The 24,452-nt window shown below is 44.1% G+C and overlaps 2 protein-coding genes across 5 annotated transcripts in view; both read left to right on the top strand.

The window, feature by feature from the left end:
* Nucleotides 1-10,995, top strand: part of RIPOR2 (RHO family interacting cell polarization regulator 2) — a 223,248-nt gene extending 212,253 nt beyond the window's left edge. For all 4 annotated transcript variants that reach the window (XM_025890885.2, XM_025890887.2, XM_025890886.2 and 1 more), the window contains exons 20-22: nucleotides 3,973-4,056; nucleotides 6,204-6,294; nucleotides 10,446-10,995. In XM_025890885.2, coding sequence (XP_025746670.1) covers nucleotides 3,973-4,056; nucleotides 6,204-6,294; nucleotides 10,446-10,543 — 273 coding nt within the window. In that variant the 3' untranslated portion in view covers nucleotides 10,544-10,995. The remainder of the gene's footprint in view (nucleotides 1-3,972; nucleotides 4,057-6,203; nucleotides 6,295-10,445) is intronic.
* Nucleotides 10,996-13,400: 2,405 nt separating this feature from the next.
* Nucleotides 13,401-16,584, top strand: ARMH2 (armadillo like helical domain containing 2). Its single transcript, XM_025890834.2, has 2 exons — nucleotides 13,401-13,877; nucleotides 16,075-16,584. The coding sequence occupies exons 1-2, from the start codon at nucleotides 13,613-13,615 to the stop codon at nucleotides 16,500-16,502; spliced, it is 693 nt and encodes a 230-aa protein (XP_025746619.1). The 5' UTR covers nucleotides 13,401-13,612; the 3' UTR covers nucleotides 16,503-16,584.
* The last annotated feature ends 7,868 nt before the right edge of the window (nucleotides 16,585-24,452 follow it).

Here is a 24,452-nt window from a genome sequence, read left to right as displayed (position 1 = left end):
CTATTAATAATATATAATCTGTAACACCACATAAACTCCAAAAATATACTGCAAATATTTGAGCGCCCGTAAGTCCAGCCCTGAGAAAACTGTTAATAATTTGGTGTATGTTCCTTCTGATGTTTTTCTGTGTATCTGCTCACATATATAATTATTTTTTTCTTAAATGAGATTGCACACTGTTCTGTTGTGTAACTGATTTCTTAAATGTACCATATCATGGTGATTTTCCTTGTTAGAACGTGTTGATCTACTTCATCCTATTTGATGGATTAATATGCATCTCAGGGTATGGATATTTCATAATTTATTTTCTCATTCCATATTGATCAGCATTGGTCTAGTTCCCAACTCTGAAAAATATCATGGTGAGCATACATGCACACATATTTCATGAGTAGTTTGGGGTCAAGTCATCAAACTGTTGACTCAAAGAACAAGAAGATTTTTAATTTTAAAAGCTATTGCTCCTCATTGCCAGGGAAGAGGCGGTATACCTCGTCCGTGGCTTTCATTTGATACCATCCAGGGGTAACAAGCATCTGTGATTCAAGCACCCAGGGGCCCTGTACAGATGGCAGCCTTGGTCCTCTGGGAGCTCTTGACAATCTGAACAGTTGTTCTAAAAACGAACTCATGGGGCGCCTGGGTGGCTCAGTTGGTTAACTGTCTGCCTTTGGCTCAGGTCATGATCCCAGGGTCCTGGGTTTGAGCCCCACATCGGGCTACCTGCTCAGTGGAGAGCTTGCTTCTCCCTCTCCCTCTGCCCCTCTCCCTGCTGTGCTCTCTCTCTCTCTCAAATAAATAAAGTCTTAAAAATAAAAAATAAAAGATAACTCATGTCAGTCCTCAGATCAGCTCAAGAAAATTAAACTGGTCCCTTCTTGTCCTTGGAAAGGTCAAATGTTGAACTCTGAGAAGGGCTTAACTTTTCTAAGGCATTAGCTAAACTAGGGAGTGGTGGGATGTTTGCGTCTCCAGTTCAACTCTCATCCTTAGGTCTTGGATTCATTTCTCACAAATGAGCCTTCACTAACTGAAGATGGCTTAGGTGGCACGCTAGTTAAGAGGTGCAACTTAGATACCACCTAGAAGCGTTTGACCCGCCCTCCCCAAACCTTGAGCTCTTTCCATCTTTTCCTGTATGAAACAGCAAACGTTAGTACATTAGTTCTGTACCTCCAGACGTGAAGGGCTAAAGCCATACAAAACTACCTCGGTGAGAGCTAGTGTTTCTGTAGATCTCAGGCCTTCAGAAAACCATAGCTGTTGAAGCAAATTAGACGTATGTTGGTTCATTTTTTGATGCTTTTTACTCACCCCCCCCCTCCCTGGACCCAAATAAGTGGGAAATATCTATTCTTCTGTCTGTTGGGATGTTGTTGCTCCTGTAATCGTCTAGGACCCGCCAGAGGAGACGCTTACTATCTTGCAAGGTGACAGGGACTTCTTGCTTCCCAGGGCACCTCCTGTTTGCTTCCTGGAACTCTTACCAAGCTGAGTATCGTGGCAGCCACCATTTCTTGGGCAACTGCTCAAATTCAAGTGAGCAAGATGACACTTACTTGTTCTGTGAGACTGTACGTCTCTGCAAGGCACAGGGAAGTGCCAAATGCTTTGTCGAGTCCGGAAACAATGCCCACTTCCCGCTCAAGCCAACAGAGTTTCAGTCCTCTTGCTCAAAGGGACAGTGTGGTCCAGAAGTCTCATCCAAAGATCCTACTACCAGTGGTGGACTGACCCAGGCCCACATCCAGCACCTCATCCCTCTGGAATCATTGTTAAAATGCAAACATGCCTGAGAGCAAGGACCATTTAAGTTGTTTTCGGCCGTTTGAGCCTTGGAATGTATGGTGTGGGGAAACTGGTTAAATTTTGGTTTGGTGGCTAAACCTTGGGGCCTCTTGGGAGGGGTACCAGAGGGAAATGGAGGAAAATAGAGAATCATTGTGTGCTCAAGTTGATCCACTTGATGAGAACTATGCAAAAGCCAAAGTGAAATGGAACATGTAGTATTATTATTAATTCATAGCAACCAAAAAGTGGGAACAATCCAAATGTCCATCAGCTGACGAATATACAAAATCTGATCTCTCCTTACAATGGGGTATCATTCAGCCTAAAAGGAATGAAGTGCTGACACAGGCTTCCACACGGATGAACCTTGAAGCCATCATGCTCAGTGAAAGCACGAGACATAAAAGGCCACGTATTATGTGATCATATTCCCACAAAATGTCCAAACTAAGCAAATCCAGAGAGAGAGACAGAGATCAGTGGTTGCCAGGAACCAGACAGAGGAGCGATGGGAATGACTGCCAATGGGTACAGGATTTCTGTGGGGAGTGATGGAAATGATCTGGGATGAGGTAGTGATGATGGTTTCTGAGTACACAAAAAAAATCACTGAGTCAAGCACTTTAAAGGGTGAATATTGTGGTATGTGAATTATATCTCCATTTTTTAAAAGAGTAGGGTTGTTCTATAGACCTGAGAAAACAGGCCATGTTTTAATCACAGCTATATGCCATGTCATGAGCAAATACATCATCAGGTGGTTGATGACACTTTCACGCTCTTTCATCCGGGCACTGTGGTGTCATCAGATCTGATTGGGCCATTCACTAAGTATAGAGTATCATTCATTCTAGGTGCTAGGAATTAAATAAATTTAAAAAACAAAAAACCAGAGGCCCCTGGGTGGCTCAGTCGGTTAAGCATCTGACTCTTGATTTCGGCTCAGGTCATGATGTCAGGGTCACGGGATCGAGCCCCACGTCAGGCTCCCTCCCGCAGAGAGGGAGAAGCCTGCTTCTCCCTCTCCCACTCCCCCTGCTTGTGTTCCCTCTCTCACTGTCTCTCTCTATCAAATAAATAAATAAAATCTTTAAAAAAAAAAGAAAGAAATGTTGATGCTTATAAGCACAGATGTATGTAAGTGATGATAATTAGTAAGAACCAAGGAAAAGTTAAGTCATAGGAAATCAGAGAGAAGATGGTAGAGAGCCGGTCACACGGTGGTTGGTGAAGCAGGGCCTGGTTCTCGAACCAGTTCTGAAGATCATCAGGAATGAGGTCTGTCCAAAGGGGAGGAGAGCTCACAGGGCCCCCTGTGCGAAGGACAGCACCCGGGTGCATCCGTGAGCGTGGCAGGAACAGCGGGCAGCTGGAGGGGGTGGTGAGCCAACTTCGCAGGATCTGGAAATGCCCATAAGGAGGCAGGCATTCCCCGTTGATGCTGGGCACAAACAAAGAAGGGAGGCCTCTGCTCTTCTGAGAGAGGGGCCAGTGGGTGGGCTCCTGATGGATGCCACGTGCTCTTGAAGAAGGTATCCCTCGTCATCAGGTGCTGGAAGCAGAAATGTAGTGGCTGGTGATCCAGGCATGAAATCAAGACCTTGACAAGACATGTGGCCATGGAAAAGAGACCAATCTAAGAAATATAAGGCATGGAGAAAGACATGAGCTTTCTCATGAAATAAGAACTAATTTTTATGTTGAGATTCTTATCCGGAGCATCCTTGGGCCTGTCTCCTCCACTCCTCCTTCCTGCTGGGATGTCCCCTTCCCAGGATCTAACCCATCCGTCCCAGCCCGGCCCACACATCGCTTTCCTGAGCCTGCCCTGGTGACTTTGGGAGGTGACTGTCTTCCATGTGACTCCCCTAGCCTCGCGCAGCATTCTGTGGAGCTAACACATCTCTTCTGTGCCTTCCCTCTAAACGCTCTTAGCACTTTCGCTAGCCCTGAGGGTCTCTGGAAAGTTGCAAACGTAACTTTGGACCTTCCAACTTCAGACTCCCCGGTGTCGGTGACCTGGTAGAATATAAGCAATTAACGTATTGAACCAAGAGACAGCTCTTTTAATAAACATGAATTTTAATGGATTTTTTTGCTCTGATGGTAGTGCGACATGTCTTATCTATGGTGATACCTCTAAAACTACAAACGGGGTCCCTCCCTCTCTTTCAGGCCTTGCTCTATTACTGTGAAGTGCTGACAAAGGCAAACCTCCAGCTCCAGAAGGCAGCTTGTCTGGCCCTGAAAAGCCTGCAGGTAAAACCCAGCCTTAGAGACCCAGACAGGTCAGTTCTGAGCAAGTCGAGGGCCAAGGACACCTAACAGCTCTCTTCCTGTGTTCGGAAGCACCTGTGTTAGCGGCATATCTTACTTCCTTTGCTGTGTAACCTGTATATTTGTTTGGGGATCTTTTTTGTTAATTTTATTTTTTCTTTCTTTTTTCTTTTTTTTAAAATTCTTAATTTAAATTCAATGTAGTTAACATATTATTAGTTTCAGAGGTGGAGGTCAGTGATTCATTGGGTGCATATAACACCCAGTGCTCATTCCACCACATGCCCTCCTTAATGTCCATCACCCAGTTACCCCCTCCCTCTGCCCCCCGCCCCTCCAGCAACCCTCAGTTTGTTTCCTGTCATGAAGAGTCTCGTATGGTTTGTCTCTCCTTCTCTGATTTCGTCTTGTTTTATTTTTCCCTCCCTTCCCCTATGATCCCCTGTTGTGTTTCTTAAATTCCACACTAAATGTGATTTTGTTTTGTTAGAGCCAACAACTTTCAGAAAACAATCGTGTGTTTCAGTAGCCCGCAGGTCAGTGTTAGAAACATAGACCTTATTCCAAAAGAGAGGTGACATGATGATTTCCCCAATCTTTCTCATGTACAAAAAAAGAGCAAGGACGGGGCGCGCCTGGGTGGCTCCGTCGGTTAGGCGTCTGCCTTCGACTCCCAGCACCCGAAGGGGCCCCTCCTCCGTCACTCTGGGCTAAAATAAGCTGTGGTCTGCCCACGCTGCCCACCGCGGTCAGCTGTCCCACAGCACCAACACCGTGCTACCTGAGCCTGGCTTTCTCCCAAGAAAGACAGTCAGTCGCCCTCTGGTCCCTTTGTCAGCTCATCACAATCTCAGGAGCAGCATTTTTGTGTTGCCCCACGCGGGCTCCTGCGCGTCCCAGCTGCCCTGGCCCTGGCCGGTGCTGTGCCGAGAGACCCTGCGCGAGGCCCCCCGCCACCTCCACACACTTGCTCCCGTGTTCCGTCCTCGCCTGTGCACTGATGACTCCCAGCGCGCGTACCGCCCCCCCCCAGCATGTAGCCGGCTCGCTGCTGGCTGTGTCCGCCAGCAAGTCACCCGCAGATGCACCCAGCTCACCCACCTCCAGTCCTCCGCATCTCAGTGGATCATGCAGCTCACCCTCGCACCCTGTACACCCCGCGTCCTTACAGCCCGCGTCTGTCCACTGTCTCCCCACTCTGCGTGCCGGATCCGAGCCACCTCCCCACCAGCAGCCTCTGCCTCCTCGGAGTCCGAACGCCTTCCGTGCGTGCTCTCTGCTACGGTTAGAACGCTCCTAACACAACACGAACCGGGCTTCCCAAGCCCTGCTGTAGCTTTCCATGATTCTACGAATGAAGGCCACAACCCTTCATGTGGCTTTGTAAGGCCGTCTTTGAGGGGCTCCCGTTGCGTGGAGTGTATGTCCTTCTCCACCCTGCAACACACACACACACACACACACACACACACACACCTACCACTGCCCCAACTTGGCTAATTGCTCTACGATCGCGCTTCCTCTGTGAAGACCTCCCTTGTCAGACCAGGTCACATTTCCCAGCCATGTCATGCCCTGTAACAACTCTCTGTCCCACGTCTGGCTTTCCATGGGACTGTAACCTCTTGAGAGCCAGAACCATGTCTTGTTCATGGCTGAGTCTCCCGTGCCTGGCGAACTGCGCGGTTCGGAAAGTGCTAGATGAATGTGCAGTAAACACACAGACAAGTTCCCACCACCGACCTTTATTCTGCGCCTCCGTTTTGGTCTAAACTAAGCATTAACAATTCTTACGTTAGCGCTGTCTTGGAAGCAGGGAGGTACGGCAGAAAGAACTCCCAGGAGTGGCTTCTCTTCTGGAAAGCAGGCTGGTCTCCCGGCTTCCTGATGCCCTCTGGGGTGTCCTCTGGGAAATGAGGGGTTTAGCGGATTGCCGGGGCTCCTGCAAGCACGCGCCCTGGGCTCCGTCCCAGGAAATTCTAGTACCGTGCACCCTGGATGATGCTCAGCGAGCCGTGGGGCCCTCCGGGGGAGATGGCCCTAACGTCTGCGCCAGCTGTGGGGTACTGTGTCTCGGGGGACCCCAGACAGAGGTGTCGGAGCACTATCTCACAACTTTCTCCCTGCAGGCCACCGAAAGCATTAAAATGCTCGTTACGTTGTGTCAGTCCGACGCTGAAGAAATCAGAAACGTGGCCTCCGAGACCCTCTTGTCTCTCGGTGAGTTTTTTTTTTACCCGATTGTTTCCTTTTGGCACTCAGGAAGGGAGTGAAAGAAAATGTTTTGTGTGCACCGTTTGAGCAGTTCCCCTCTGGGGGCTCTCTGCTCACACTCACTCACACACACACACACAGAGCATATGTCACACTCACACACGCAGGGTATGTCACACACACGCACAGGGTATGTCACACTCACACGCAGGGTGTGACACACACACACACGGGGTATGAGGAACTGGTCGGTTTCCATCTTGCTTCAATGCCCTGTTCTCACCGTTCGGTGTAGAGGGTGGGGGTTGCTCTCTGGAGCCTCTCTAGATGGATCAGTCTGTGCGCTCTCCGGAATCAAGAACATAGATTTGAATCGGGAGGCTGAGACAGTAGTCAGGAGTCCAGCTGGGACGGCGAGGTTGGGCTGGCCCTCGTGGGGGCGCAGTGAGTGGCTGAGATTGCGGAGATGTGCCCCACGGTACGCCCTAACGCCCTGCGCCCAGGGCCTCACCCTGGCTCTCCAATGAACCCCTGGTTGCCCCGCGGGCCAATGCCCACCTGAGCCCTGGCACCAGGGGAAAGAAGGGAAGTGTTCCTTTTATTCTGGAATAGCCAGGTAAATCTTCCCCTTCACCTCACTTCAGAAGGCTTCGTGCCCACCGGGCTGCATACCTTTATCCCTGCTGGCGAGTGGGGAGGGCGGAGGGAGGCTTTCTTAATCCTGCATAACAGATAGTCATCTTAATGCTACACCCGCTCTCAGTGTGTAAAAACGAGACTCCCGAAAGTCCTCAAATCTAATCCGGTTGATAATACTCTGGAAAAAAGCCACCCCGGCTTGACCATAGTAGCTTAATAATGTAAGGGAGGATCTCATGGCATTCGTAATCACCGTGAAGATCACATCCATTGTTAGGCGTCCTTTCTTACAGTTACTGGTGTAATAACACTTCCTTCTGCTATTGAATATACCATCTGTATGTTTGTTTAAAGGATAAAACTGTTATTCCGTATGGCTGTTTTAGGCATACAAATGATTTAATTCCCTAAAAAGGTGCCCAGGGTGTTATTAGTTCGAGCTTCCTTTATCCCTTCATGCCCTGAAATAACAATGAAGGTAAGCCCGACGTTAGGAACGCAGAGCCAGCAACGCCTCTTCATCCAGTGCAAGCTGAAGAGCCTGAGCCCTGCTGGGGGCGCCCCAAACTTCACTTCAGCTCCACCCCCAGCAGCATCTCCGGGAGGCATCCTTATCTGTGCTTCACTTCGGCGTTTTAATTGAATTGAATTGAATTGATTTATTTGACAGAGAGAGAGAGAGAGAGAACATGAGCAGGGAGAGGGGCAGACGGAGAAGCAGGCTCCCCTCTGAGCAGGGAGCCCAACCCAACGCAGAACTCGATCCCAGGACCCTGGGATCACGACCTGAGCCGAAGGCAGACGCTCAACCAACCGAGCCTCCCAGGCACCCCTTCACCTTGGCTTTCCCCTGCGTGGCTCCCCCCAATCCCTGTGCCCCCTCACACCACCAGCTCATGGTTCTCAATGTCAGCTGCACATTAGCATCACCGAGGAAGCTTTAAGATGTGCCCATGCCTGGGCTCCGCTTCCAAAGATGCTGTTTCCATTGGCCTCGGCACTGTGTTAAAAGCCTCCAGGTGGTTCTACCATGTAACAAGTTTGAATGCAATGCTCTGAATCGCCTTTGACCCTAATACACAAATACAGTCTCACACAGATGGCTGAATCAGTAATTGTATCCACTAGATCCCCCTGTGGTAATGGGGCTGTCCCAGTATTCACAGGTGGCCATTGAGCATTTCCATATGGCTACTGTGAATGAGGAACTGAAGTTTAATTTTATTTAATTTTGAGTAGTGAGCATTTAAACTTGCCTAGCCACACGAGACCAGTGGCTGCCATGTTGGGCAGAGCAGTTTTCCCCATTAGCTATGGCCATTCCATTGTGCTCTGGCTAGATCTCAGTCCAGTTTGGAACCACATGCCGAACGTCCCAGAGTGCAGGCCCTTTCTCCTCTAATGCCCTAGCTGCTTCACAGGGCTGTTAAGAGACCAGAGGAGAAGCCAACACAGGTCATTGGCCACTGGTCATTAGTCAGGGTGAGGTGCCTCATAGACCGGCCCTGGTTGTATCTCTGTGGTAATGTTGGGGTACACCCATAGAGGATTTGCTCTGTGCTGGGCACTGGGTTGAGGGATCTGCATGGGTTAGCTCATTTAATTGTCCCATGGACTCCAAGAGGGAAAAGTGCAAATAGTCCCATTTTATGGAGGGGTACATGGAGGCATAACTCACCTATGGATTCCCAGAACTTGTAAGCACTGGGATGGAATCCTGACCCACTCAGACTCTGAGGGACTCTAGGGAAAGAACTGAACACTTCTAATTTGCAATATATCCATGAGCAAACTAGGAACTGGCGAGGTATTCGCTCTTTTTTAAATAGGGTTAGTTAGCCAATGTATCCAGGGTATGTGCAAGTAGGCGAGGTAGGAATGGGCCTAACTCAGGCCCTCTGTCTCTGTCTCCCCCTGTCATCACCTGGAAAGATGCTGTATTCAGTGTTTTATGTATCAGGGATTTGTGTAAATATTTTGTTTCAAATAAAGGGTTCTATTCCAAAGTAATAAAAAAAAAAGGTGAAAAAATATAACATTTGCCTCCGAAAAGTCAAGGCATGCAGAAACAATCAACAGAAATCTCTAAAAATTGGGGGCCTTTGCCAAGAGAAGAGTTCACCATGTTCTTTTAAATGCAGGCGAATCCCTACTTTTCTGAGGTATTACTGAAAAACTTAAATGTACCCCCTCTAAGAGCAAAGACAAACTTTTGGTTGATCGAGAGACCTCTGTTTCCAGGGACTACAATATATTATAAAACCCATAACTACACTCCTTTTCAAAAACCCACTAACATCAATGTAGTCCCAGCATTTCAGGAATCTTTTATTTTTTTTTCTTCACAATGAACTTGTGATTGAGCACAACTCATACTCCCGTCTTTGTCCTTGTATTAAATGCATGAACGCCTGCTTCTTATCACTAGTTATCTATGATTTTTTTCCCCCATTTCCTAATCATTGTTTTAGATAGGAAAAACGGTATGGAGTGTTCAAATAATTTGCAAATAAATGTTGGCTGTTCGAGATGACTACTGATGGAAGTGACCTAGCTGCTGGCTGGTAGACGGATCACCAGATGGGTCCATGGCAAAGAGCAATGTTTTAGCTCAAGTGTGACAGCCTAAGTTTGACTTTTACAAAAGACCGTTTAGATATGCCAATATGTAATGTAAAAAAGTAAAAGTCCTGTCGAAGTTCAATGCTTTGAAGTCAAGGATCAGCCATACTGAAATCCCTAACGCACTTAAAATATCCATATGACTTCTCAGGAAGAAATCTATCATGCGAAATTATCCCCATCAAGTGCCCATAGAACTTCTACGGTTTCACACCCCGACATTCATTTAGTCTCTGGCATTCCCTCAAAAGTTCTTGCTTGTTCTACAAAGGACAAAAGAGACAAACCCATAAAGCAGACTCTTACCTCTAGAGAACACCCTGCTGGCTACCAGAGGGGAGGTGGGTGGGGAGTGGGGGGAAGAGGTGGTGGGGATGAAGAGCACACTGATCGTGATGAGCACTGAGTAAGGTACAGGATGGTTGAATCACTAGACTGCACACCAGAAACTAATATAACACTGTATGTTAACTGCACTGGAAACTTTGGTTTTTTTTTTAAAGGGCGCCTGGGTGGCTGAGTCGGTTAAGCATCCATCTTCGGCTCGGGTCATGATCCCAGGGTCCTGAGATTGAGCCCCGCATGGGGCTCCCTGCTCGGCGGGGAGCCTGCTTCTCCCTCTGCCTCTGTCCCTCCCCCGACCCATGCTCTCTCTCTCTTTCTCAAATAAATACAATCTTAAAAAAAAGATAACATATAAAAAAAATTCTTGGTCATTTAAACATTACCTAGAAAAAAAAACATAATTAAGAGTATGGGAAGATGATTTCCTTACGTAAAGTTAACAGCGAAATTATACAGTGACCCATTCCCCAACAACTGGTATTGTTATCCTGAGGGATGAATTGAAAAAAACACGTTCCAACTGCTGTTGGTTTTTGATGTTCTGTGTGCAGGGGAAGACGGGCGGCTGGCATATGAACAACTGGACAAGTTCCCTCACTGTGTTCACGTTGGAGGGCGGCATGGGACGGAAGTCGCTACGGCATTTTAATGAGCTCTCCTGTACAGCTGTCTTTCTAAATGGCCCTGTTCATCGAGGCGGTGCTGGGGTCGAACTGGAATGCTTACAACCTGAAGCGCTCTGTTGAGGTTGTCTGGAAATGTAACATGTTATAGATAGAATTCAAAATCGAGTTTTCCAGGACCTAGCCACTTTTCCTTTGGCCAATAGAATCGGGCTGTGTAGTACTCTGTAGATTTTATTGTCGATGGCGTCTGACAGTACTTAGTTAAAGAGCCCATCTTATCTCATATGTGTGGAATTTTAAAACAGCCATCTTTGTACTTTTTTGGAAGTTCTTCTATAAGCCTAAAATAGTCACGTGATGCTTTGATGCCTATCCTATGCCTTGCAGTTTTTCTCTGTCGTGTTCTCAGGGTTGAGTGGCCCCGTTAGCTACCTAATTTCACCTTAGTGCAAAGCACAAAAAAAAAAAAAGAATTTCTTCAAATAAAAGTTTGCCCGCAGAACTTGGTAAAATGACACATTGTAAGAGTTTTATTTTTCTTTTAATTTCATTTTCCTCAAGTCTCCACTACTTCTATTGTTTTTTTCCTCCATCCTGAAAGTCCCAAAAGCATGTTTCCATGGTTAAAAGACAGGTGGATGACTAAGAGCTACCTTAAGTTTATACCTGTACTCCTTAAAAAAACACAAAGTTTAAGCTTTTTTAAAAAAGAGCCATTTTTTAATGATACTTTTACAATAGAGATATTTTGCTGCTACAACAAATCAAAACCAAAAGTCATGGGTTCAGAAAGCTGTGATGCTCTTTGAAGTAGAAGTAGTTGGAAGTTGGAGGACTCTTAATGGGGTGGGAGCAGAAGAACATTCCAAGTGGTCCTTGCTTCTACAGGAATTACCATGAGATTTGGAAGGAGAAGAATGCCCCTAGGGACCGTGACTGCACCCAGAGAAATCATTCATCACTGGGTGGGACCTCTTGGCCAAATAGTTAAAGTAACAGCTTCCTTTATTGCTTCCCTATCAGGGTAGCAAGTCCTCTACATAAACTACAAGACCACTCAATAGCTTTTCTTCCTCTTAAGAGTATACATGATGGGATATGCCAAGATCTCAAAATAATATGTGTGAGTGTTATTTAAACTGTGGAGTATCAACTGTATTCTGGATGTGTTTGTATAAAATATCATTTAGGTGTCTTTTAAATATTTACATTTTAGCAAGACCTTTAAGAACAACTCGTATTCCATTTTAAAGTAAAAATTGTTGGGGCGCCTGGCTGGCTCAGTTGGTAGAGCGTGTGACTCTTGATCCCAGGGTCATGAGTTTGAGCCCCACATTGGGCATGGAGCCTACTTAAAATAAAAAATTTAAAAAAAAAGTAAAAATTGTTTGCCAGGCTTCCTGGCAAATAGTTCTTTCAACTGTGAAGTCATAATGTGTGTATATATTTGTATATTTATAAATATTATATATATGCATATATCCTTCATTTTAAAGGTACATTGTACAGTCTATGGTTAGTATGTATAGTCTATAGTCTATGTTAAATGGTTGAAATGATTCTTTTTACAGAAAGTCAAATAAAAAATGTTACAGAGTTTTTTGTTTGGTTTGTTGTTTGGTTTTTTTTTCCTAATTTTTTGAATATTGCATGAGTAATTAATTCCGTATCTTTTGTATTCATTTCTGCATTTTATTTTTGCTCGAAGGTGGTGCTTTTAGTTTTGTGGCATTTGTATCCATCACTCTTTCAATCATGTAAGTTAAAATAAAAATTATTTTTGAATTATTAGTCTCAGGTGCAGAGTCTGCTCTATGTTTTTCCCATGCCCTCCTTCACCTGGCATTTGTACAACACGGTGCACCTCATTCTCAACCAGCAAAGGGAAATGGAGGGTGGTAAGCAGAAGAAAAATTGCGTATGACAGCTTAGAAGTTAGGCAAAAAAGGCGTTTCAAGGAAAAAGTGTCAAATGCTGAAGACTGAGAATTGGATTCAGCAGAATGAAGGTCATTAGTGACGCTGACGAGCAATCCCAGTAGATTCATGGGTTGGAAATTTCTCTTTGGAGTACATCCAAGAGAGGATGGAAGAATACTTGAAACGGTGAGTATGGCCACTCTTTGAAGAGTTGTCGTATGAAGGAGCGCAGAGCAGTAACTCAGTGGAGGGTTATATGAGGTCAAGAAAGTGTTTTATTTTTTTACTGAGAAAAAGTAACAGCATATGCTTGTTGATGATGCAAACGATCCAGTCGCGATGGAAAAATTAGTTAAGGTAAGAGAAGAGCTGTAGAGCAATCTCCCTGAGTGGGGCGAGGGGTGGCGGAAATATGCTGCATGAATGGAGAGGGCGTCGGTAACAACAGGCCAGCAGGAGTCCATGTGCATGGATGCAGCTAGGTGGGTGCAGTGAAGACACCTTTGCAAGTGCCCTTCAGCCTGCTTCCATTTTCTCAGCAAGACGGGATCAATACAGGACATCAGTGATGTGGAGAAAAAGTCTGATTACGTGACAAATAAGCAGAACAGGGATAATCCTACGGACGGAGGTTCAGTACGTGTTGGAATAAGCAAAGTAAAATGGGCAAGCTGCTAGCAGGCGCTGCCCAAGCAAAAGTGCAAAGGCAGGGGGCGCCTGGGTGGCTCAGTCGGTTAAGCAACTGCCTTCGGCTCAGGTCATGATCCCAGAATCCTGGGATGAAGCCCCGCATCGGGCTCCCTGCTCAGCAGAAAGCCTGCTTCTCCCTTTCCCTCCGCCTGCCCCTCTGCCTACCTGTGCTCTCTGCCTCTCTGTCAAATAAATAAATAAAAAATATCTTAAAAAAAAAAAAGTGCGAAGGCAGGAATGCGCCTCGTGTGCGTGAGGGGGAACCGGTTTGGTACAAGTTGAGATGCTACGCACCCAGAGAAGTGAAAGGACACTTGGTGTAGCTGAAATCGCAGACGGCCTTTGATGCCTGCCTGAAGAATCAAGGCATCCCTTCTTCCCCCTGACTGGTGTATTCCGTTCTCCAGGGTTGCTAGGTGATGCATTCCAGAGTTCTTGACTATGAACTTCGGCTGCTGAACCACCACTGGCTCTTTCCACGCGATGGCTAAGACCCGTGTTTATTATGTGCGGTGTTGGACATGGATTTACCACTATTTTGTGGGGCTGTATCGGCGCGTGCAGAAGTTCTGGAATGTCACTGTCAAGCACTTTTTCGTGAAGGAGGAGGAAGAAGATGTCCCTTCAGCTGAGAGTATTTTTCACAAAGAAAAAATCGTGGTGCTTGGCCATTTATTGAAGGATGAATCGTTAGCTGTTGAGAAGAGGGCTCAAGCTGCGTACCAAATTGGACTGCTGGCCTTCACAGGTACGAACTGAGCCAGCTGGCCTAACAGAGCTCCTCCGAAATCTCTTTGCTTGTTATAACACTGTAAGTTAGTGACTTTTCAGAGGTCTGGTCTTAGATGCCCGGGACTTTTCCTTTGCCTAAAGTTTTAGTTCTTTGTCTTTGTAGGAACAGAGACATTTGCCAATCATTTTCTCCTCAAGGATCTCATGTTTTGAAAGAGTGAGTCCATCAAGTAAATGACGAAGAATTTTCCCACTTTTATTAGTTAAAAACACACATACCGAAATTGCCTAATGAAGTTCTCATTATTATGTTAAAAAAAAATCAAAGAATCTATACTGAGTTGATGTAACTCCCACTGAGTAATATGATTTCAACACAGTAAAAGCGCTTGGGATTTTATTTTTTATCTTGTAAAAATGCGTCACACGGAAACTACCTTAGAAAAATCATTAAGAGCTTAATGCTATTAAAACACCTACCAGGAGAGACAGTACACCAGTGAAAAGCAACTGTTAATGTACATTTGGCCAGAAAGTTAAGTGGTAAACTGCTTAAACACACACTGCTTTAGTGATTGTCAGGTTTAAACTCACTCCCACATTTTTTTTCCTAATAAATTTCAGGATAGACAATGAAATTTTATAGATAATCTTCAACAACACATCTTTCTAAAAAATTTTTATTTATTTTTTATTATTAACATATAATGCATTATTTGTTTCAGGGGTACAGGTCTGTGATTCATCGTTCTTACACAATTCACAGCGCTCACCATAGCACATACCCTCCCCAGTGACTATCACCCAGCCACCCCATCCCTCCCACCCCCCACTACTCCAGCCACCTTCAGTTTGTTTCCTGAGATTAAGAGTTTTTTATGGATTGTCTCCCTCTCTGGGTTCTTGTTTGATTTTTCCCCTCCCCTCCCCTATGATCATCTGCCTTGTTTCTCAGATTCCACATATCAGTGAGATCATCTGATAATTGTCTTTCTCTGATTGACTTATTTCGCTTACCATAATACCCTGTAGTTCGATCCACGTCATTGCAAATGGCAAGATTTCATTTTTTGATGGCTACATAATATTCCATTTTTATCCATTCATCTCAACAACATGTCTCTTGATTAGAAGCTCTGGTGGTAGCTCTAATTATCAGAGAGAGACTGACCTCTTTTTTAAAGGTAAAATGAGTTACCTAGATGGGAGTTTGAGAGACTACATTTTTCAAATGGTGTCCATGAGAGAAAACATTTACCGTTTTCAAGGACCAAGGGGTCCTAGGGGCCAGAATGGGTGAGAACCACTGGCATAGAGCTAGAAGAAGACCGGAGACTCCTGTGTGAAGGAAGGGGAAAAGGAGCCCACTGCTTGAGAAGGCCAGTCGCCTGTCTAGCCACTTGGGAGAAGAGCTAGCTATTTATAAGAAGGTCAGAATTCCTTAACTTGATGTTATGTAGCCTTAGCTATACCGGTGGGAAGCAGGGAAGGGCTTATGCCCAGCCTTCAGCAAAAGCTTTATCATTGGCTAGAATATCCTTGGGCCTGTGGGACTGTGGGAGTGCCAGTAAGAGAAATGCAAGCCGGTTCACAGCTCCAGTGGCCAGAATCTGGCCAACCATGCCACCTACTTCTCCCTGTCTCAAATAGTCCTCATCCCATGTTTTCTTGGCTACTTTCTTGGGGTTTGAGATTTGCACGAGGGGAATCTGGGGTTCAGGTATATGATGAAAGTAGAGTCTAGGACCAGGTTGGGTCCGTATCCAAAGCAAGAAAAATCTTGTAAGGTCATGTTGCTCCCCGATCCGCAAGAGCTGGGCTGAGAGATGAGAAATCAGAGAGAATGGGATAGCAATGGACAACTCATGAAATGCCTCTCTCTCATCAGTTAGACCCTGCTGGCTTTGCAAGGCAGCGTTTTGTTTTTCTTTTTGTTTGCTCTAATACTCTTAGTATTTTTCAAGGACTGAAGACAGAGAATCCAGAATAAGACCATGAGGGAGCACCGCCGGTTTTGTTCACCTTGGGATACTGACGGCCAGTGCTTGAATAAAGGAACGAGGGAGGAGGCTTACGCAGGCAGGGAATTTCCAGGGCTTTGCCTAGGGGAAATGCCGGAGTCAACATGTCAGTATACAGCAGAAAGAATATGGAGGCATCACCACTCAAATGTTGCTAGCAATACTTCTGAAATGCAAATACTTGTTTTCCAGGAGGACCAACTGCTGGGAAATTTGCAGATGAGTACATGAAAGAAGTAGCTCACTTGTTGAAAGATCATGACATGGCACCAAAGGTAAAGATCTTGTTGCTCCAGAGTATAGCGTGTTGGTGTTACTTAAACCCCGTCAGCCAGAAGAGGGCCAAACATCTGAAGTTTATTCCTATCCTCGTCGAGGTTTTTGAGGACAAACTCAACTCTACGACCAAAAGTGAAATAAACAACAGCCTCCTTGTTAAATTCTGGACTTGCTATGTTCTCTCCGTCATGACGTGCAATAACTTGTCTTGCATAAAGGAGCTTAAAAACCACAGTATTCTGAAATATCACTTGCAAATATTGGCGACTGAGAATTGGTCTGGATGGCCTGAGAATTTTGCAGAGGTGCTGTATGTCCTAATTGGTTTTCACAGGAATTAATTTCTCCGAATGCAGCCACTTGACGCAGCTGTCTATACCACCGCATTAGCCTGGAAAACCGGAATAAATAATAAAAAGTCGATATAGTCTTCTTCGGTTTTCTTTTAGGTAGTTAAGAAATTCTATATAAATCTTCAACGGTCACTGAAATAAGCAAACGTATGAAAAGTGCCACTCTTTAAAATGACCTCAGAAAAATTAAGTTCATGATATGGGGATTCATTGAAAGATGAGTTATGTATATAACTATTAGGAGCAATGGTATGTTTTGGGGGTTATTAGATGACATAAAGCCAAAGCACCCAGCCCAACCCCCAGCCACCCCTTGTAGAGAGCACTATTACCCCACCTGTAACCTTTCAGCCCTGATAATTTCAGTGCCGGCCCTCCAGCTGCCACGCCTTTAGCCGAGAGGGTCTTCTGGCCACCAGAACATGATTTTGTTCTGTCGGGCCAGCAGGAAATTCGGGGGAATGAACACTCCAGAAAAGCAGCCCTCAACTCCCCTGAGGGAGCTCTGGATGGAGGTAGGGTGCCGTCTGCTCCGACACCTAGACAGCCTGAAGGTAGGCTCTTGGGTTTTCCTACCAAGATGTGCACCCTCCCTATTGGATCGTTAAGGGATAGGTGCAGAAAACCTGCACTTGACTTCTGTGTTCCCCAGTGTCATGAAAAGCTTTATTGCAAAGGGTAGTATTTATCGCAAGTGCCTAAGGGATGTGCACCTGTTTCTCCAGCTACACTAACAGTCGCCTTATGCTGACGTTGCGGCCATCGTAGGTTGAACTATGTACTTTCACTTGTCACAAATGGTCTTTGACCAAGCTGTGCTCCAGCCTGACGCTTCCGCCTTTATTAAACAGGTGGTGTCGTTCTGTGATCCTCGCTTGTATTTATTACAGGAATGCTGAGAGGGGCACGGATCACACCATGTGGACTCACGGGCATCTCGGGGGCGGGGGGTGGGGGAGGTGTTCTCAGACCTTCAACCAGGCAAAGCTGTGTTCCGCGGGGCAACTGTATGTTCTCACCCATGGTGGCTTTTGGAATAGAGTTTCTCCAACTAGAATCCCATTTAAGGGGGTAGATTAAGGGTTGGAAATCGGAAGTCCCATTGAGAGACGGGGTCGTGGGCAGAAATTACTTTTTTTAAATGTTTTTCCCCTGTGTCCCTCTTTTATGGTTTTGCAGCAGAACGCCCGACATGAAACATAATTGTAAATATTTGGCTGTGCAAAAGAGAATAGTGCTTAAGTACAAATGGAGACATGATTTTTTTTAAAAATAAATACTTAAAACACAACTTGGGTCCCACAAGCACCTGGACTCAAAGGTGTGTGTGACGGAGCTGCCTGCCTGTGGTTTTAAATGCTTTTTAAATTAAATTTTATTGTATTTCAAAGTAATACACGAACATGATTTAAAAAGTCAAATAACGCAAGGCCTCTGACAGAAAAACAGCAATCCCCAAACTCCCTCCTGATTCACACTCCCAGAGGTAACCGTTGGAATTCTTTTGGCTATTTCTTCTGGTATTTACTTACCTCCATAGCTGTAAATAGTTCACATACATTGCTAATTCTTTTTTTTTTTAAGATTTTATTTATTTATTAGAAAGAGAGAGCACAAGCAGAGGGAGAGGCAGAGGGAGAGGGAGAAGCAGACTCCCCGCTGAGCAGGGAGCCCGATGTGGGGCTCGATCCCAGGATCCTGGGATCATGACCTGAGCTGAAGGCAGACATTTCACCCACTGAGCCACCCAGGCGCCCTTTATACATTGCTCCTATTTTTTTCAATTTTAGGTATTTTTCCTTTTACTTCTTAAGATGACAGATAAGACTTAGGGTTGTAACCCTGCCCCTTGCCTGTGTCCACATGCCCTCCTCTTCCTCTCTCAGGAATAATCATGCCATCATTGGAAGATCTGGGACACCTGGGTGGCTGTTGTTAAGCGTCTGCCTTCGGCTCAGGTCATGATCCCAGGGTCCTGGGATCGAGTCCCGCATCATCAGGCTCCCTGTTCCGCGGGGAGGCTGCTTCTCCCTCTGCCTGCCGCTCTCTCAAACAAATAAATAAAATATTAAAAAAAGGATGCATTATCTATATCACTGTTAATTACCTATGTAACTTGTTAATTACAACAAATAGGAATACTTCAATATTTTTCACGGCTAAGTCGTACCACGTAGTATGATTTTCTTCTTCGTACAACTCTGTTTTCCCCGGAGTCTTGTTCCTTTGTTTTGTGGCTTTAGTTTCACTAATTGATTCCCATTCTCCATAGCTGTTCAACCACCCTCCAGTCTCACACTGTGTAACTGTCAGCTCCCATATCCTGGCTACCGTATATAATGCTGCAATAAACACAGGAGTGCATATACCTTTTCAAGTTAATGTTATCATTTTCCTTGGATAAATATCCAGTAGTGGAATTTACTGGATCATTTTAAACTTTTTGAGCAGCCTCCATACTGTTTTCCACAGTGTCTTTTCTCCACATCCTCACCAACACTTGTTATTTCTTGTGTTTATTTTAGCCATTCTGACAGAGTGACATCTCTTTGTGGTTTTAATTTGCATTTCTCTGATTAGCAATGTTGAGCATTTTTTTATGTGTCTGTTGGCCATTTGTATGTCTTCTTTGGAGAAATGCCTATTTAGGTTCTCTGCCCATTTTCAGTTGGATTATTTGGTTTTTTGGTGTTGAGTTGTGTAAGTTCTTCACCTACTTTAAATATTAACCCTTTATTGGATGTATCATTTTGCAAGTATCTTCTCCCATTCAGTAGGTTGCCTGTTTGTTTTGTTAATGGTTTCCTTGGCCGGGCAGCAGCTTTTTATTTTGGTGTAGTCCCAATATTATAATTTTGCTTTTGTTTCCTTTGCCTCTGGAGACATACCTAGAAGTGTTTTTATGGTTGATGTCAAAGAACTTACCGGCTATGTTTTCTTCTATAAGTTTTATGATTTCGAGTCTCACATTTAAGTCTTAAATCCATTTTATTTTTGTGTATAGTGTTAAGAAAGTGGTCTGGTTTCATTCTCTTGCATGTAGCTGTCTAGTAACGCCAACACCATTTATAGAAGATTCTCTTTTCCCCATTGTATGTTTTTGCATCCTTTGGCGTAGATTGACCACACAAGTGTAGGTTTATTTCCGGGCTCTCTATTCTGTTCTACTGATCTGTGTGTCTATTTTTGTGCCGGTACCATATTGTTTGGATTACTACAGCTTTGTCGTAGATCTTGTAATCTGGGATTGTGATACTTCTAACTTGGTTCTTCTCTCTCAAGATTGTTTCGGCTATACAGGGTCTTTTGTGGGGCCATACAAATTTTAGGAGTATTTGTTCTACTTCTGTGAAAAATGCTGTTGTACGTACCAATACTTTACCTTGGTCTTGGTTTTTATATCTTAAAGAGTTTCTTCTTTTCTACTGCTTCAGAGTATTCCACTGTATGACTGAACTATATAATTTATGTAATTTTAAGCATGGACATTTAGATTATTCCATCTTTTGATAGATTAAAGTTGTAATAACAAATATAGATCATTTCACACATGTGAGTACATCTGTGGAATAGATTTCTAGAAATGGATTTCTTAGCAATATCTATATTTTCATTTGTTTGTAAGTTTCCTTCTGGGCCCTGCTTTGTCACTTTCCATCTTTTCTTGACTATTAACTGTCTCCATCAGGGTGAGATTATGTCTTTTGTAGTTTACTATTATTTTTTTTATTTTTTAGTAGGAATATGGATTCTTTTTTTATTATGTTATGTTAATCACCATACATCATTAGTTTTTTATTGTAGGTTACTATTATTTTTAATGGGATCTAGGGAAACACAGGAGATAAACGGCTGTGTTTGACTCTCCTGCTTAACCAGAAATTGCTAAGGCCCCTCTTCTGACAATGCTTAGAGAACTCTGGGTTAACATTTTATCTACAGAGGTGTAGCTTGAAAGGCAGCCTGGCTATATTGCTGTATTCAAGTTCTTTTTTGGTCTCTGGCACACCTAGAAGTTGAAGGTGGTAAAACATAAGGCTTAGACTTGGGCGTTGGGGCATTATGCTAAGCTTTGAATTTAAAACTGGTTCGCCAAAGTTCTAATAATTAGTTATTTTCCTTTGTTACCCCTTATAACTTCATCCTTCCCCAACATTTGAGTTCTCCTAGAAGCAGACTTGAGTCAAGAATTTGAGTGCAAGGACTGTATTTGGAAGATGATCTAAGGAACGAGCAACAGGGAAGGGAAGAAAGCGAGTAGGTGTGTGGTCAAGAACGTTACACTGTAGGTAGACGGTACTTGTGATCCTGCTGCGGGACTGCTCTGGTAAAAATACAACACACACACCTCAGAGTTATCCCACCCAGAGGCCCCAGGAGCTCAAATATGCCAACGCCTATCCTTCTTGACCTAAACCTAATGAGCTAGAACCTAAAATTCAACTGAGGTTTCTTGAAGGTGAGAGGGTGAGCAGGGGAGTTGTCTCAACAGAGCAAAGTTGCAAGGGCCCAAGGCTGGGTAGTGGACATGTACTGTGTTCTGGTTAACTAGAAATCAATTCTTTCTTCTGAGACACTGCAATTTCGAGGGGATAGCTGGCCCACAGTGTCGTCTTAAGAGACTGTCAACCAAGCTCTCTTGCCCTCCCAAGGAGCAGCGACATAAGCCAGGCCATGCCAATCTCGCCATGTCAGGAAAGGGGAGAAAATCAGCACGAAGACAGTGCCGATGAGCACCTGTTAGAGGGTGCCCCGTGCTGGTTTCTGCTTCTTTAGGACCATTCTATTCTTCCAGTGAATTCCATTTTTGTTCACAGTAGACAAGAGTTAGTTTCTATTTTTTACGAAGAACTCTGAGGAAGGCAGGAAGAGACATAACATGTCCCAGAAGTTTTTAAGAATATTTTTGCCACATCTTAGTAACATCTACTTCTCATCACAGACCCTCTCACCATCCCCACACCCACTGTTTTTAAACTTGTCTGTGCTCCTATATAGAAAAGCAATTAATTTAAGGTGATTTTAAAATCTGGCCACTTAATTTGTTTCTAGTCGCTCTTGGGACTTTCTTATGTAAATGAGTTCTTTTTCCTTTCCATAATTAGCTTTCTTTGATTTGATTGCACCAGGCTGAGACCTCAAAAATAATTAGTAGTAATTGTGGCCCATTCTTCTCTAGTTCATGACCTTACAATTGTTTCTAAAGCTTCAGCATTAATCATTCACCATGTTTGTTAGGCATAGGAAGATAGCTTTTTATCAAGTTAAAATTTCTTTCCCTGGCTTAGCTGTTACATTTTATCGATGCTATTTTATTAGGATTATGGGCTTTCTCCCCCTTCAATGTGAAGAATTTCAAGTGTGTACTAATACTGACACAATCTCGCATCCCTGGGATAAACCCCAACGTGGTCATCATGTTTTCTTTCAGTATATAATTGGATTAGATTTACCATTTTATTTAGGATTTGTCCATTTGTATTACCAGGGCTCTTGTTTCCCCCTGCTCCAAACCTTTTTGTGGGCTATCCTGGCCAATTTAGTATGTAATACTGACCCTATAGAATATGTTGACAAGTTCAGTCTAATCCAGGCTTCACAAGTAACATTTTTCCAGCTGATTCTTAATCTGTTGCCGTTATCCTTAAGAAGCTCCCCTGAATTTTTTAAGTCAACTTCAAATAAGTTATGCTAACTTGCCAGGCATGACTGACTGCTGACCCTGTCTTTAAGGCATTTCATTGAGGTATTCTGACATTTGATACCTAATTAAAAATCAGACTTATCATCTTAAGTAAATTCTTCCAAATTCCCCATCATCTAGGGTCACAGTTCCCAGGTTCTGGAGATTTAAAAATCTATCCCCAAAACCACGCCAAGGTCCTCAGGCAACTGATTTGCTTTCTATCAAGATTCTAGTTTTATCTAAATGGAAGCAAACAGCAGGTACTCTTACCTGCTTTCTTCCACTCAACATCATTTGAGATTTGTCCATGTTGTTTATGCCAACTGTTAATTGCTGAGTGGTATTCCACTGTATGGATATACCACCATCTGTTCATCCTTTCCTTTGCTGGTGGACATTTTGGCTACTACAGATAAAACTGAGAATGTGCCAACTAGTCTTCATGTGGACATATGCTTTCATTTCTGTTAGGTAAACACACCTGGGAGTGGAATGGCTGGAACCTAAGGAATGTTAAGTTTAGCTTTTAATAAATGGCCATTTTCACAGCATTTGTAGTACTGAACCTGGCCACCAGCAGTGCAGGGAAGATGCCCTGGCTTCACGGCCTTAGTATGTCGCCACAGTACGGCCACATTTCTGTTTTGCAAACTGCCTTCTGACAGGTCAGCAGCAGCTCACTGCAGGCTTGATTTGCGTTTCCCTAACGACTGAGGCTGCAGACATCTCGTCACGTGCTGGTTCGCTGTATACACCCTTTGATCAAGTGTCCAAATCTTCCCTATTTTAAAAGCTACGCTGTCTACTTACTGAGTTTAAGAGTTCTTTAGAGATATAAAGCTTTTGTTGGGAGATTTTGCCAAATAGTTTCTCTCGGTCTATGGCTTATCTTTTCATTCTCTTCATTCAAAGAGACGTTTTTGATTTTTATGAAGTTCAATTTACTATAGACTTTGTACTTTTTGTGTCCTTTTTGAGAAATCTTTGCCACAACCAAAGTCACTATAATTTTCCCTTTATTTTCTTCTGGATTAATAGTGATAGCTTTTACATTACATTGTAAAGTCCTCATTTCCCTTTCCCTTTTGCTCCCCACCAAATCCTGGCAATCCATCTTTCGCATTTTCCAGAAATACTTTCTATTTGCCAGGTCACCCTCTTCTGCTTAGCTCTCATTCATTCTAATAGCCTCTTGGCTGACTGCCTTCTACCCTTAACCCGTAATATTCTTTAAATTATTTTTTACTGTAGTAAAAAACACTTAGCATAAAATGTATCATCTTAATTTGATCTTAGGCTAGTGGCCCATACCTAAGACAGAGAGCTGCACGAACATAGCAGCCTCACGCAGCTACTTGAACATAAATCAAAGTTCAGTTCTGCATCCACACTAGCCACATTTCACGTGCTCAACAGCCATGTGCGGCTCACTGGCCATCATGCTGGGTAGCAAAGGTATTTCCAACATCCCAGATTTTTAGACAATGTTGCTGCACATTAATATCACTTCCATTTTCAAAGCATTTAGTTCAGGCACTGAAGTAGAAGCTTTAACCCTCAACATTGAGGTAGACTAACTCAATATGAATATTCAGGTTCTGTAAGGATAAATACACCTTGCCTAAAGGAAGCCTTTAAAGCTCAACAAGCTCTTTATTGCCAATCTATATAAAAAGTACTTGGTATGCTTCTCAAAGAACATATTCCATCCCAAAGCTATGTACTTTGTAAACAATTTCCTTTCTCCTGTTCTTCATTCGAAACAGTACATATGGGAAATCCCTAATTAATCTACCTTTCTTATTCCTCAATATACATACTGTGTACTATAACATATGTGAAATATGTGAACAGAAAATTTCACAACCCTTGGCTTTTTCCCTGTATCTAAGTGAATGTTTACCCCCCCCACCTCGGGGAACAATCACCCAACATTCTAAGCTTCCAAGAGTCTGCTTATACCAGCCAACTGGGCCTTTTCCTGGCTACTCAGATCCACGTGGGGAGCGTCCAATACTAGATTCTCAAACTCCACAATCACAAGTACCAAGTAAGAGTATGTGGAAATCAACAGTCCCTACAATGAGCTTGAGGTACAACCAGACTTAGGAGTAAAAACGTCAACCACCTCAGTCTTGAGAGAAAAGATTCCTGGCTGGCTCGGTCAGTAGAGCAAGCAACTCTTGATCTTGGGGTCGTGAGTTTGAGCCCCATGCTAGGTGTAGAGCTTACTTAAAAAAAAAAAGGATAAA

Source organism: Callorhinus ursinus, unplaced genomic scaffold (genome assembly GCF_003265705.2).
Source record: "Callorhinus ursinus isolate GAN/ISIS: 27379988/994484 unplaced genomic scaffold, GSC_fseal_2.0 scaffold26, whole genome shotgun sequence".
In the NCBI taxonomy this organism is placed as follows: Eukaryota; Metazoa; Chordata; class Mammalia; order Carnivora; family Otariidae; genus Callorhinus; species Callorhinus ursinus.
The sequence above is the reverse complement of the archived record's forward strand: the minus strand, read 5'-3'. Positions and strand labels throughout refer to the sequence as shown.